The 15,557-nt window shown below is 43.3% G+C and overlaps 1 protein-coding gene across 3 annotated transcripts in view; it reads left to right on the forward strand.

Annotated features, from left to right (window-relative positions):
• tyw1 (tRNA-yW synthesizing protein 1 homolog (S. cerevisiae)) overlaps window positions 1–9,323 on the forward strand; it is a 40,623-nt gene extending 31,300 nt beyond the window's left edge. For 2 of the 3 annotated variants that reach the window (XM_037466416.2, XM_037466424.2), the window contains 2 exons: window positions 3,906–4,073; window positions 7,779–9,323. In XM_037466416.2, the coding sequence (XP_037322313.2) occupies window positions 3,906–4,073; window positions 7,779–8,000 (390 nt within the window). In that variant the 3' untranslated portion in view covers window positions 8,001–9,323. The remainder of the gene's footprint in view (window positions 1–3,905; window positions 4,074–7,778) is intronic. The other variant, XM_037466432.2, reaches the window with a different exon arrangement.
• Window positions 9,324–15,557: the final 6,234 nt, after the last annotated feature.

Raw genomic sequence — 15,557 nt, forward strand, 5'->3', positions numbered from 1 at the left:
TTAATGATTGGAGCGTCCCCAGACAGACCAGTGGAAGAAGGGTGGTAGGAATCCATCTTACTGCCACCATCATTTCAGTAGCTCTCAAATTAGCCCTGACTGATGAGAGACCAGGGCGTTTTAAAACTTACTGTAGGGTGAGAAAATAGTTATGAAAAAAAATATGAACAAATCATTATGAATTTGGAAATCCAATAAAAAGTCGCATCGGAAAGCTGACATAGAAAATGATTGACGGGAATTTGGGATCAATTGACTCAAATCTTTCTTTTTTTATATAATTTTGCTATCTGGAACCATTTTTTCCCAATGTTGGGTTTGTTCTCTCTTTAGATTAATAGGTAAGAATTAGAGTAGGGAAATCTAGTGTGGCTAATATTGGTTGGTGCTCCATTCATAGATATGCAACAGACTACTTCAGTCCACCGACTATCCATCCATCTCTAGAAGAGGTGGATTAAACCCTTCGTCATATATATATAAACACACACACACACGTCTATCTATTAATCCGTTGTGCCGTGTGTTCATCGAGATGAAGGGTTGCTCTGTCAGTATGATGTACCGCCCCTGGGTGTCTGTGTCTCCCCCGTCACCAGTGGCTGTAACCTTGTGTTATCTACTTATTAATTATTACTCCATCATCTTATGTGCTGGAGCGCTCTCATCCTGTGCAATTTACCGTCTGCTGTCCAATTGTTGTCCAATGTGTCAGTGTCTCATCCATAACCACTTACCTTCCAGCGGCTTCTCACTCGCACAGGGAGGAAATGGGGAGAGTAAGAAGGCGTCGTGCGAAATTTGAATAATCTGCCAAGGGTGGGGTTGCATTGTCAATCGGCCCTTTCTAAATTCCGAAATTGTAACTAATTTTGTGCACTACTCTCTCCCCTCACGTGTCCCACTCTCTTTTAAGCGTGGAACACATCAAGCCGACGCCGACGAACTAGTGGCGACGTGAGCAGACTGCAGAATCGGCTCACGTCGGCAGCGTCTGGGTCCAAAGTTGCCCTGTCAAACCAAGCCGATTGTCAACACCCGACGGCCAAGTAGCACGTCCGTTCTGCGCCTGCGTGAGAGTAAATACCTTCCGTACCAGCAGGTGGCAGTATTGGTTCGCTGGCTCAGCAGCCAATCAGAATGATCAGATGGCCCGACTGACCCGACGCCGATTCAACATGTCGAATCGGCCGTAACAAAGCCGACGAGGACCAACTTCCTCCGACGGTGCGGAACACACTGAGGAGATTTAGTCGAAAGCTGGCCGACCGTCGGCTTGGTGTGTCCCAGGCTTTACAGTCCACCTTGTACCTCTGAGGTCTGGTCCTGCTGCTAGCTGCTCACGGGCGGGTTCCCGGTGATATATCCTAAGTCCCAGAGAGTCAATCTGTATTCAGCGGGGCCTCTGGGAGAGGCTGATAACACAAGTCTTCCATCAATTCTGTCCAACACTCCACCGCCCGAGCAGCACTCTTTCTCCTTTCAGACTCCCAACCCACTAAAGATGTGGTTCTCTTTCTGTTAGAGTTTTATTTTTCTGAATTCACAAGCAGCTCCTGCAAAGACCCATGTGGTGAAATTACTGGAGAAACTGCTGCGGGTTAAGACTGGATGCAGAGAGCGCATTAGGGCTCTGAGTGGACAGGCTCCAGCAGATGAAAAATATCCGTAAGAGAGAAAAAAAGTTGTAAGAACGTTTTTTTCGGCGTGTAAGGGAAAGCAAGTAAATAGGTAAAGAGGAGGAGGAGGAGTGAATGTTCTTCGTTTCCACAGGCCTCTTTATTTCCACTAAAGATATTCCAAAGCACAACTGTTATTTGATAGGGTATGTTGGGCGTAAAGCCGTGCAGTCCAGGTTTGGATTCTGAACGGATCCCTCGATGGACGGGCCTCTGCAGGTTTCTCTTCACCCGCTGCACAGAGGATTCAGAGAGACCAAATGGGGACGGGCTAAATGCTTTACTTCATCGAAACCATGCTTACAGTCATCTCCCTCAACTGTTCAGACACAGACTGTTCCTGTGAGCTGGGTGAGGATCAGACAGCGCTCTCTGGCCAAGACATCAGATAATTACGGTAGCACTGTAGCAGCTGCTGCCGTGTGTGTGTGTGTGTGTGTGTGTGTGTGTGTGTGTGTGTGTGTGTGTGTGTGTGTGTGTGTGTGTGTGTGTGTGTGTGTGTGTGTGTGTGTGTGTGTGTGTGTGTGTGTGTGTGTGAAGAATGTCATTGTAAGCATTAAAGTTCTTTAAGAATTGACCTAGTATGATTCTCTAGGACTGAGACTTAGAAATCCAAGTGTTACTGCCCAGTAATGAGCCATCTTATGATTGTTGGTGCAGCTCTGATATGATGATCTTGCCATGGCAACGAAGGTATGTACACACACGCTGAATATGGCTGGGCGGTATGGCCAAAAACTCATATCACGGTATTTTGTAAGATTCTGACGGTATTCCGGTATATGAAAGTAAACACATGAATTCATTGACCCCGAAAAGGAGCGCCGGCCACCTCAACAAGTGTTCACCGCTCGCTGTCCAACTCATTCACAAAAGGCCGGCGACTTAGCTTGTTAGCCTGTTAGCGTGTTCGCTGTTGTGGCTGCTAATGTTGCCACCAGAGGCAATACCAGCGGCTCGACAAACTTTGCATTAAATAGTTTTTGGATAACTTGTCTGATTTTTTTTTAAACCAAAAACCCTCCCAACCGTACAAGCCTCGTCTCTTGGGCACATGAAGTGTTTGTGCATCTCGTTTGAGCTAACCCATAGCCTTAGATTACTAACCCATAGCCTTAGATTACTAACCCATAGCATTATATTTTATAATATTTTATTTTATTCCATGTTCTATGTTGTCTTGTTGTCCAACTGCAAATTCCTTGTATGTCTAACATATTATAGCAATACATGTTTCCTGATTCCTCTGGTCCTCCTGCATCGCTCTTTTCTGTGTTTTCATGTAGTGACAAAGTTTCTTCTTGTGATAGCGGGCGAGCTGCACCCAGCATGCAGTTCGGCGGGGTCATTTTATATGTACAATTATTAGTGTTACAGATTCTCACCCTGTTAAAGAGCGTTATGGGCTATTCGTTGTTGTAAAGTTATAACAATGACTCAATCTCAATACACAGCTCCAACCGCTACGCGCTCGGTGATGCGGTGTAATCGTAAATACTTCTGCCTGCCGAAGAGAAGTGGCAGTTGTATGACACTGTTTTGTCGCCCATGTTTTGTTTGTGTTACAAATGAAGCTACGGCTGAATCTCTTGATGCATGGTGACAACAAATGACCTTGAAGCATTGACCCCTTGAATATCAGTGTCCTGACGTGGGGCCCCTTCACAGTCCTTCCCTTGCAACAAAACAGGCTCCCTCACAGCTACTCTCTGCCCACCACTCGTCAATAGCTTGTGTCTGTCAGGGGGAGCTGTTGTTCTGCCTCTCATTGCCTTTCCCTGCTCGTGGCTTGTAACCACAGCACGGCAGCCATTGATCTGAAAACACTCAGCGTCCAAATTGATGGATTTTTATGGCCGAGACCAGATGGCTTAACGCTTCCTGCTCTATTTCTCACACCCACTGACTGGGAAGATGAATGTGAACCCTCAAGCTACTGCTGTGTGTGACGCTTTTCTGTCAATCATTGACATTCCATTGACCTGGAATAATCTTAAATATAGCCTAAAGAAATTATATTTGCTAGTTATATTTGTTCATAATGTAGTGATCAATTATTCCGTTAGGACTGCTTTTTTAGATACCGGAAACCCTATGTGATACGTTTCTATCCGGCCCGCAGGTCTCGTACGGGTCAGGCCTGTTACTTGCATAGTTTCTCTTTGTCTATGGGTGAACTAATTGCTTGGTCTCTGACCCCGTGCTTGTGTGTGTGTGTGTGCGCAGGGAGTGACGTACTGCGGGGAAAGCTCTGCCAGCAGTCTGACCATGGCAAATGTGCCCTGGCACCAGGAAGTGGTCGCCTTCGTCCAGCAGCTGGCCGACATGCTGCCTGAGTACGAGATCGCCTGTGAGCACGAGCACTCCAACTGTCTGCTCATGGCGCACACCAAGGTAAGAGGGCGCCTGAGGCCCCCCCACACACACACACACGCACGCGCACACACACATCACTCTCGCAGCAAACCACAAAGAAGTCCTGACTGGAAAAAACTGGGCTTTAAGAAGCTTAATAGTAATTTAAACGGGCGGCACAAAAGCGAATTAATGGCTTTTTCGCCAAATATGTCAAAGTTCAAATATTTCAACTTTGGGCAAAAAATTTGCTGTCTTGCAAAAGCCAATCAGCGTTCAGATGCTCTGCTCGTCATCACTGCCTTTATTAAACTTCCGCACACCGGAGACACACACAGCTCAGAGTCTGAGCTTCCGAAAGTTAGTTTGTGTCTAACCGAGAGACAACAGGTCATCCAGACGCACTTCCTGGAGGAATTCAAGCTGTGTGCAGCGACTGATGATGTCATGAACCCGTTTGCGGTCCCGATGTTTGTGTAATTCACACAACAAATAAAGAGCAGAAATAGTGTATTTATTTCCACGGTGGAATGGCGGCGATGAGCCACGCCCCCTTTCAGGCGCGAATGAAGCGTTGTGAAAATTCGCTTCGCTTTTGGTGTGAACACAGCAGGAGCCCTATGTTCTCTGATCTTTAATCTTAATTATAAATGTGAATTTGACTTGTCAGTCAGGGCTCTACCTGTACCTAGGGTAGAACTGTAGATTCTGTAATTGCAAAAGTATCTTCCTAAAATGAGATAGGATTATTTTTTCCTACATGAAGTAATGAATCCTGTTTTTCTGTAATTCCAACCATTCAAAAAGTCACCTTAAACTGAGAGGAAATGGGGTTTCAGACTTAATTGTTTTCAGCACCGGTTGGGCCCATGAACTGACATGTAGGCAGTGTATTAACTCTATTGTCACTATAATTACCTTCTTAGCGCACACACACACACACACACACACACACACAGATCACTTGACATAAATAATGCGTCAAACGTCTTTATTTTTTTTATAGACATCACTGCGGCATTAGTTGTGACATAAAATCATGCATAATTTTTTATGTCTGGTTCTACAGTGAGGTGATGGGTTGTAAAGTCATTTTACAGAAAGAAGTTTCTCCCTCTTTACCTCCTTCGCTTCTTTCCTCTTCTGTCTCCACTTTCCTCCGTCTATCCTTTTCTCACCGACACTGACGCAGCGGTTGTACACTTGCACGGCTGCTCCAGACCCCTCCGTTCATCTGCACCTCCTCCCTAACACACCCTCTCGTTCTCTGCACACCTTTCCGCTTCCTGCTTTGAGCCGGGCAGATCTGTGTGCGAGTGCTCTGGCAGCCTGTTAACTAGCCAGCGGGAGAGGCAAGGTGGCGGCGCTTTGCTCTCACCAAGTTCTTTTTACGATGAGCTTTCATTCCTGGGTGTGGGCTCTTATAAGCTCCTGCTTCAGTCCACTCCTTTTGAGCACCATGTGTACTGCTCAAATAAATAAACAAATTCAAATTCAAAAAATTCCTAACACTAACACACACACACACACACACACAGTGGGCCGTCCAGCTTTTTCCCTTTTCTGTGTGCACGTACTGGCCGACTGCGACATTTTTCCTTTTAGTTTTACAATTTATGTTGACGTATTCTTCATTTTGGGCCCTCCATGAATAATCCAGCGGTTTGGGAGCTAGAGGCCTTTCTAGCTTCCTCCAGCAGTGGGTCTGATGTTTTTCTCTTTATTGTCTTCAGCATCCTGAACATCTCTTTGTGCAACAACGGCAGAGTTTAAAATGCATCACAGGAAACTGTGTGTGTGTGTGTGTGTGCATGCGCGCTTTCACAGTCCTCAGATCTTCTAGTTCAAGTTGGACAATATCACCGTTTGATGTTGTTCTTTTAAAGACATCAGAGGTGTGTGTGTGGGTGATAGATCCTCCCTGCACTGACACATCATCATCATTAGTTCCTCTCCAACCCCTGGCATTCTCCCTGTTGATGGGCATTTCTCTACCTCTCTTGCCCCTCGTCCTACTTTCTCGGCCTGTTCTCTTTCATCTCCCCTTCTTTGGTCCCTCCTTGCCTCGCCCCTTTTCTCTCTCCTCTTCTAATTCATCTCAGTCCTTTTTTTCTCAGGACGGGATTAAGGCAACGCAGTGGATGCTCCTTCTGAAAAACCTGTTGACTCTCAAATCAGTTGGATGAAGTGATCCCCTTTTGCTGTCAGAAGTTCTGAAAGACTTATTCATTCATGTTCCCCCTTACTTAAAGATGCATAAGTAATTGAGCTGAGTGATGATTACGCTCAGTTATTTAAGCTGTTCAAAGTGATGAAGCAAAGCCGCTCCTAACAAGAGCTGCACCTCACTTATTATTTTCATTAGCAAATTATTTTTGATGGTTTTATAGTCAATAAAATGACCGATTTTATTAAACATTTGTCAACCAAAAGAAATGTCTTTAAACTTCAGTCCAAAAGCAAAGTGCTGTAAACAGCATTTTCTGCCAATTTTACACAAAAAAAACGAATGACAAATTGTTGATCCACAATTTACTTCTTAGAATTGACTCATCAACTAGAAAACATATTGATGCTCCTCTATTGCCAACTACCTGCGGCCTTATTGATCCTGTCAGTTCAATGCGAATGACTGGGTGACCTATCCTTACTACAAAATAGGAGCATGCATTATTTTAAGCTTATTGCCTTTGAGACCTTCAAAGTTGCCCGGGAACTGGAAATTATGCCTAGAATTGCTGTTGTATGTTGTAGGAAATACTGTATTTATTGTGGTCTTTTGACAAGGGAAACTAAGTGGTTTATGTAAGTGGTTTATCTCAGTTGGTTGAATCACTACTTTGCAGACCGGCAGAAGGCAGCATTATTTTTTGTGGCTGATTCACCTACAAAGGACAAAGACATGTGTCCCTGCTTATAGACTAGGCGATTACATCAGTATTGAAGAATTTAGGTCACAGTTCAAAGTAAAAAAAAATATATGGCAACTACATGCGCCACAGACTGGGTCGGCTGTCACTACAAAAAACAAAGTATTTCAATAAATAAATATAATTATTTGATTGTGAAATGTGATTCACGAGCAAGCCTCGGCAGTGCAGCAGAAAGTCTCATTTCCTGAAGACTGAGAAGGGTGATGATGATGCACCTCCCATTAGTTCTGTGATTGTGTGGTAACGCGCTGCACGGCTCATTGCCCCCGGCCCCCTTGCGGTGCTCGTAGAAGAAGCCGTCCTGGCGATCTGCTCCGCTGGTGGAAACCACCGGTGTTCTCATCCCAGACGCCACAGCTTCTCCTTGTTGCTTGGAGACCGAAATTGTTTGCCAAGAGGGGCGGCCAAACTAATATATTCCCTTCTTGTGACTAGAAACATTATTCCCCCCCCCCCCCGGCGTCCTTTTGAGGATTCAAAAGGACGCCGCTAAAATCCTCAACTTTGAGAGCAAGGGGCATGAAAGCCATCAAGGACAATCCCTCTGGTTGGCCCTTTATTCCTCCTTCTGTGTAAGGCATCTACTCGTATGAAATGTGCTTGTAAAAAGATATCTTTCAGTAACCACAAGGCCTAATTGAACAATAGAAGCAACGTTGGTGTCTTTTATTCTGTTACTGTTTTTTTTTTTTTTTAGCAGACCCACTGACACTCATCTCCCCTCCCCCTCCCCTCCCCCCCCCCTCCCCCTCCCCCTCCCCCTCCCCCTCCCCCCCCCCTCCCAAACCCTCTTCTTTGTGTGTGCTTCCAGTTTAAGGTGGACGGCGAGTGGTGGACGTGGATTGACTACGAGCGCTTCCAGGAGCTCGTCCAGGTCCGAGAGGAGAGCGGGGGACAGCTGGGCTTCTCGGCCCTGGACTACATGGCCAAGACCCCCGGCTGGGCTCTGTTTGGGGCCCACGAGCAAGGCTTCGACCCCGCCGACACACGCTTCCAACGACGCAACAAAACCAAAGACATTTCAGGATGCTAATCCATGTGAGAGAGGCAGGATAAATAGGACCAGCACAATTCCTTATAGCAGAAAAAAAAACAAAAAATCTGAGGGAAGGGTTTATTCTTTATCCTCCTTCCTTTTTTGTACCGTCCTCAGCTGACCTCGTTCTTGCTCGAACACTTCTTTTCATTGTGTATTCAATGTGGATCCATCATTTGGCTTGAACAGCCGAAGACTAATCAAAAATCCATCGTTTTCTTGACATTCCCCCTTTGCGTTCTCTTTAAGTGCTTCTCCTGCTTCCCGTATGTGCATAGAGCTGTTTACTCCCTTCTCTGTCCTCCTACGGGTCGTTATTATTAATGGCGACGGCTTTGATCCGTAGAGCCATCAGGCAGCACTTGGGAGGGTTTACACAGCTGACTGTGAACTTGGGAGTGGTGTTCATCCGAGTCATTATTTCTGTCATTTCTTTTTTTTTTTTTAATAAAGGTGACGCCAAGTCCCGCAACCTGATTGGCGGTTAAGGAGGAGCTCTCCTCCTCGTGTCGTCGGTGGGATCGACACTTCCTCATTAGGACCCTGGTGGTATTTGCCGGTGAAAGAGGGGCGTCTCTGCTGGGAGACTCAGGCTTCTTATCGCTGCCTTTGTGCTATTTTTATTTGGGTTTTGTTGCACATTCCTTGCTGTCAGCTTTGCTGGGTTTCAGACTGTACTTTGGCTTTTTACTAGTTCTGCCATCCCAACTCTACTCTTTTCATGAGTAGCATGATGTAATAAAATATGAGAACACGTCGCTTATGTTTGTTACTGATTTTGAGATATTTGAGCTCACATACCTAAGGATGACGTTAAAAAAAAAAACTACGTCATCGGTCGCTCTCGTGAAATACGGTAGTGGGGCCACTAAAAGGGAAAATATTTCATCACGTTTTTGTTCTGCGGTTCACCCTGCAAGAATTCCTCCCAGAACACAAAATTGAGATGCACATATTCTCAGGTAGTCAAGTGTTGTATCGGCTCTCAGGCACACAGATGAATAAATTCTTATCGTACTGCAGTTTTTTTATATGGTCACGCAACTCCCAAATGTCTGCTGTCCATCCAGGATCAGGTGTGAATATGAAGAACAGCATCATGAGGGGGAGATGTGGCTTCATATTGCATGCTAGAATAAAGCCTGATATTTTAGTAAATCCAGATGTAAAAAAATTTAATTTCTTTTTTTTATTTGAATGTAAATTCAGATGTGAACCGTTAAGTCTGTTTTGATTGTTTTCTACTCCCTTTGAAGGAAACGGCAGGTGTGGTGATATATCGCTGTAATAAATGTTTGTGGATTCAGCTGCTTTGTGATTTTGTGAATTTTCTATGCAGCACACGTACACACTGGTTTACACTGGCTGTGTCATACTGTATTTTTGGAAGACAGTGTCTTGTCATTTTCCTCCTTTTCTCTTTTTTTTTTTTTACTGGCGACAAAGTGGGAAGTTGACATTTTAAGATCACAATAATTGTGGTGAAAGCTTTCTTTGATGCACTTCCAGCCAACAACAGAGCCCTAATTGAACAAGGATGGAGACGGTGGTAAAGTTCAAAAGGAATACAGCTGTACAGCAGCCTTTTATCCATTTTAGTTTGTACTATAAAATAATCCCAAATGGGCAGTGAAATGTACAGGATTTACAGATTTAGGCAAGGCAAGTTTATTTGTATAGCCCATTTTAACAAGGAACTTCAGAGTACTTCTTACCATTAACAACATCCAAACATAAATCAAGGAGATTTAAAACAGTAAAGAACATTGATGATTGAAACTAAGGTTGTGGACAACTGCTTTAGCTAATTAAAAAAAAAGCTTTTTCAATGATTTTTCTTAAAAGGCAGGGTTGATATTGACCTATCGATTTTTATTGTAACAGGGTGTAAATTATCCTTCTTTAGGAGTGGTTTAATTTAAACAGCAGTTTTTAGGGCTTGTGGGAAGACATCTGAGAGGAGGGATGTGTTTACAATTTGTAGCTCAGTGGTCATGCAGTTCGAAATATTTTTGAAAAAGTGTGTTGGAGCAATATTTAAGCAGTAGAAAGATGACTAGAAGATTTTGCATAATGTCATCTAGGCCTGTATGGTTGATTTAATTAAATTGTGTCATGGTGTTTGAACAGATGTTATTAAGGATTCAGGATGCAACATATCCTGTGTTAGGTGTGGAGGCACAGACCGACTGACTAATTATCTGAATTTTATCAATACCAAAGGAAGGTTTGATTGCCCAGGTGTATTGGAGCTCACCATCCTGTTTTGTTCTGTGAATTCAAATGAAAGAAATGTTGTTCTAAAATCCCAACTCCTTTCTCTCAATGAGAACTTTGCTTGTTTGACCTGTGCTTTGAATTCACGTCTGCTCAAGTAAAACAAGGATGCACAATACTTCAAGCGACATACTGTAGCATCTTTAAGGGTAGTTTGATCCTTTAGCATCTTTAAGGGTAGTTTGATCCTTTCTAGTTTTAGATACAATTACTTTAAGTGACTTACTGAACAACTGGTGAATTCAACAACAAAATTCTGCAAAGCTGATTTTTTACGAACATAAAAGTGTTGATGGCATTAAATGTGCTTTAAATTTATGATAAATGTTGTGTCAAGGTTGGCTTTGTTTTTATTGATTTATTTTGATTTAGTTCTTTTAATTTCTCTCATCTTTGACTAATTATTGAGTTAAAAAAAGCAGAACTATCATATTCAACTGTGCAGCATACTTGCCAACCCTGAGACCTCAGAATTAGGGAGATATTCAAAAGGACCGGGGGTGCTAGCGGTCGACGGGGGGGGGGTTTCTTTGCAGCGCCAGTCTCATCTTTTTCCGTTCTAATTGCCGCGCTTGACTTTAAGGTGTAACCTTTATTATTGTTCGGTCTGAAACGGCGCGCCCAGTGACGGATGGTGTAGCAATATTGTTGTCCGGGTGGAAATCGGGAGAAATTCGGGAGAAAGGTCGGTCCGGGAGATTTTCGGGAGTGGCTTTGAAATTCGGTAGTCTCCCGGAAATATCGGGAGGTTTGGCATGTCTGCTGTGCATGTGTTAATCAAGGCTGTTGTGCAATTTAAACTTCACTTCTATTTGTGCAATTTAATCAACAAGATGGAATACAATTGGTTTTTGGATTTACGTTTTTTTCTTTAGCAACTAATAAACCTTTAAATTAGTGGTGGGCCGTTATCGGCGGTAACGTGCTGCATTATGGTGAGACTTATCGGCGATAAAGAAAAAATAGCGCCGATAATCTATTCTCAATGTTGGGTTGGGAGCTGGGTCTCTACTACGCAAGCTATGATGATTTTCACCTTGATATTCTAGCGCGGATGTATACATACGAGCGCGGATGTTTACCTAGCCAAATTGCACTGTAGGGGGCGAGAACGAGACGTGCTAGCATGGATGCAGCTACGAAGTCACCGGGTTTGCTTCAGGGAAAAATTATTTTTAAGAAGCTTCCCAATGGAAACCTCGACAAGACGAAGGTGTGCAAAGAGGAATTAGTTTACTGTAGAAGTTCTTCAAGTCTCAAATACCACCTAAACGCTTTGATGTAGCGCAGAGGAAGAGTCAGAGTTTGAGTGCAACCGAGGCAAGAAGCCCGTCAGCACAGCTCTATCGGCCAGGCTAACGAATCTCCTCGCTCAGTGGATTGCCACCAGCTGCCGGCCCCTCAGCGTGGTAGAAGATGACGGGCTCGAGCTTGATCTTCAGGCAGTCACAGGTGCTCCATCTTAAAAAATACCTGCTAGGCGAACTATCATGAGGAGAATACATGACCAGCAGAGAAAGCGCAAAAGATGAGAAAATGGTAGAGGCGAGGTGTGTAGCACTGGCTGGGGACCATTGGACATCTGTCAAAAACAATAACTACTGTACACCTTATCGATGCCAGCTGGGAACTTCACTCCTTCGCTGAATTAACAGTTAGTAAACACAAGTACATCTTATTGAGCATGATTTATTTTCATCACCAATTATCATAGTAGAACAGCTTTCTCAAGCAGTTTGTGATGCATTTTGGAAACAGGAGATGAGCCCCTGATCTAATGTGCCACCTGGCTTGAGAAACATGTTCTCAAAGACTTACTTTTAGTAATTATTTGGGTAGCACACATATTCTGAATGCCTTCGGCAGAATTCAAATGAGCCATTTTAATCTAGATTAATCTAGATTAATTCCAAGATTACAGTGAGATTAATCTAGATGAAAGAAATGAATCTATGCCCACCACTATAAGTGATTTGAGATTTCAGAAAGCACAAGAGAGACAACGCACACGATGATTGAGGTTGTTCGGTGTGAAGTCAAGTAACCATGATTTTATAGCAGGGAGGGCACTGCTTTTATCAGCTGTAAAAAAGGCAGAAGGAGTTGATCCGGCAACAACAACAAGAATGCAAATCCTCCTTGATTGAATAAAGGTTACGGGTCAAAATGGACTCTGCCAGTTTACATGCAGGTGTTTCCACGATGCTCCCGCTTGTGTAGCGAGATAAATGCAGGAGCACGCTGCAAATTTTCAGGAGAGAACCTGCCTGGAGAACACATGGTTGCAGAAGTGCTTGAGTAATCTGACAGTTGTTGTTAATGTCTCCGAAGTCTCTTGCAGCATTGTGGCATTATGATCGATCGACATTCACTCCTGTAAATGTGTGTGTGTGGATACCACAACGCATCCACCATACTTGACAACGCTTTTAAATCAAAATATGACATCCACATGAATCGTGTAGATCCAAAGAGGATTTTTTGGTTGAGGTTAGCTTGAGGTCTTATCACATGACTTGGATGTGGTGTGGAGGCCAAGCGACATTGCAGCAATGTGAAGTTTGTTTAAAGAAAATCAAACTGCACCAAGATAGATTATTCGACTCCGCTCTCAAAATCCCCACCTACTCATTGTCCCCTTTTTCACCCCATTTGTCATACCTGAGTTTACAGGCCTGCCATCCACTTCATCCTTAAATCTGGTTCAATGAAAGGCAGCGGCAAACAGCAAAACTCTTCGGCATTATTTTGAAGCAGTCGAGAGGCTGCTCAGACCTGCAGCTTTCTAGCACTTTGTTCCAGTTTTTGGCGCTTCTTCTCCATCTTTGATTAGTTTCAGTGAGTGCCGCTTCCAACACAATGTGTCGAGCTGCGATTTTTGTCCACTGATTTTCTGTCTTCAACTTCAAAACGCTAAACAGATACATTTCCACGTGTGTTGAAAGGTACCAATTTTGACATATACAATATCCAAAGATGATTTCTCTGTATGTAAGGATGTACTGGAGTGATGTTCACCTGAGCAAAGTCATTCTCTTACATTTTGAGTTGTAATCTGAGCTTCTCTGTGCTTAGTTTACATCACACAGGCCTTTCGGTACTGTAGGATATTAGAAATAAATTAACGACCAGGTTCATAAATTAAATATAAATAAAATGCATTTAGTGTTCACCAGAATAAAACCATGATTCTGGTAAAATGTATTCAAAAAAGCAATGAGAATATTGTAAAACCTCTCATTTTGAAACTGCAATCAATAGAATAATACCAATGTACAGTTATGATTGTATTCAATGTAATGTAATCAACCGAGATGCATGCATGTAATACTTGACCACAACTGATATTGACTGAGAGACATTCGAAATCCCAGCTACATTGAACTCACCAGTTTACCACTCCCAGGGGGAGTGGACACCGACTTTCGCACCTTAACTGATCTGTATAAATACCTGTAGGCAGCCATTGTTTTCAAGTTCCCTGGTGGAGACTACAGGCACTAGGGATGGTCAAAGGACTCCCTGTGACCTGTTCAGGGCAGAGACCAGCGCCTCCTCACCTTTTCCTTTATTAAATACTTTTAATTTTAACTGTTCATTCCAAGATGTCTTCCGTCCGTCTGGTGTTTCTTCATTTTTGAACATAACAACAGTACACACGACCCAATGTGAGCGCCCCTTATGATATCTGCTTTGTGCTCGATTGGGCGGTTCGATAAAGTCGCAGAAGCGTTGCTTACACACCCAAACACACTACCTCCTGTCGCTCTGTTTTCACCGTTGCGCTATTCGCACTGTTAGCTCCCAGCCGCCGGCCCAGCCGTCGCCATATTGAGAGCTGTGTGAGGCAACCACTCCATTACACAGATGCTCTTGGATTTTCTCGGTAGTACTCCTGCTCGAGGAGTACGCTAAAAGACGAGTATCGACTCCAATTACTTTTGTGTAAATGTATAAATGCCTCTGACCATGTCAAATAAATTCCATTGCAACAACAAATTTAATAGAACAAGAGTAAAACATTCTGACGGAACATAATAATAAAGACCAGTGTCACATGTTCACAACCTGATACTATTCTGGCTTATTGTCACGTACTGTACACTCTCATCCACACATTTCCCTGGCAGTGCACCATGGTGACCAAGAAGTGTTAGATTCATTTTTCCGAATGTGAATTTTTTTTTTAATTTTCTTTATCATACTTCAGCATCTCTGCCTCAACCACAGAGAGAAGAACAAATAATAATTGAGACCAAACAAATTGGAAAAGATAAGTTTGTTTTTTTAACAGAGAGCATGCTTTTTGGGAGAGGAGTGCAGACGAGGGATAACAACAGATTCTTTAGTAATCCTGTTGGCACAAGTACGTTCACAGGAACATTATTAAAGGTGAGATCTTTGAAAAAATCTACAAAATGTTGGTCCCTCAAGAACAGGATCCTAAGCATTGGACTCAAACATATGGGAAGCTAAACTAGACACTCGGCTGTGCCCAGGCAACAACAGATGGAGACTTAAATGGCTTCCATTAATCCAAAATTCTTTGTTGTGTTTTTTGAGTGTTAAATTCTATTTGAAAGCAAGAACCTAAAGTAGACCTTTTTATGTCTAGGAAATGGAAGGATTTTATTTCATGTCCAATAACCTGGATCAATTACAAAATAAGAGCAAAATATCAAAATAGGTAAAATCATCAAAGTGCACCTTGTATTCTCACAGGTCAGGTTTGCGGAGCAGAGGTCAGCTCGGTCATATTTCACTAGAAAAGCAGCTTGTCCACTTCATGAGGAGTATGATGTTCTCATGCGGGCGTCATAATAAATATGCCCAAAGCTAAACGTGAAAGTGATAATGGTTCTCGCACATAGCTGGGGATAGGATATTGACAGAGAGAGATGGAGGGGGGGGCGTAAATGAAGAGTGTTCAAACCATTACCTGTGTGCGTGCGTGCGTGCGTGCATGTGCGTGTCAGACTGTGGGTAGTCTTTTGCTCAGCTCCCTTTTGAGGCCTTTATCTTTTTCAAATATCTTGAATTTTGAGGTGTGCATCTGAAATGCAAAAAATGTATGTATTTGGGGTCGCGCATTTGGGTATGAAGAAATGACTCTCTAGCACCCCCTTGCAAGTGCTTCCTAGTTTCACCGATTTACTTGAAATTTTGCAAACAGGTGCAAACAGATGCTCTACAAAAAGTAAATCATGGTATGCAAATGCACCCAACAAAATTTTCCACCATTTTGAATTTTGTGAAATTCTACCCTACTTCTTTCAG

This window comes from Pungitius pungitius, chromosome 3 (assembly GCF_949316345.1).
Source record: "Pungitius pungitius chromosome 3, fPunPun2.1, whole genome shotgun sequence".
In the NCBI taxonomy this organism is placed as follows: Eukaryota; Metazoa; Chordata; class Actinopteri; order Perciformes; family Gasterosteidae; genus Pungitius; species Pungitius pungitius.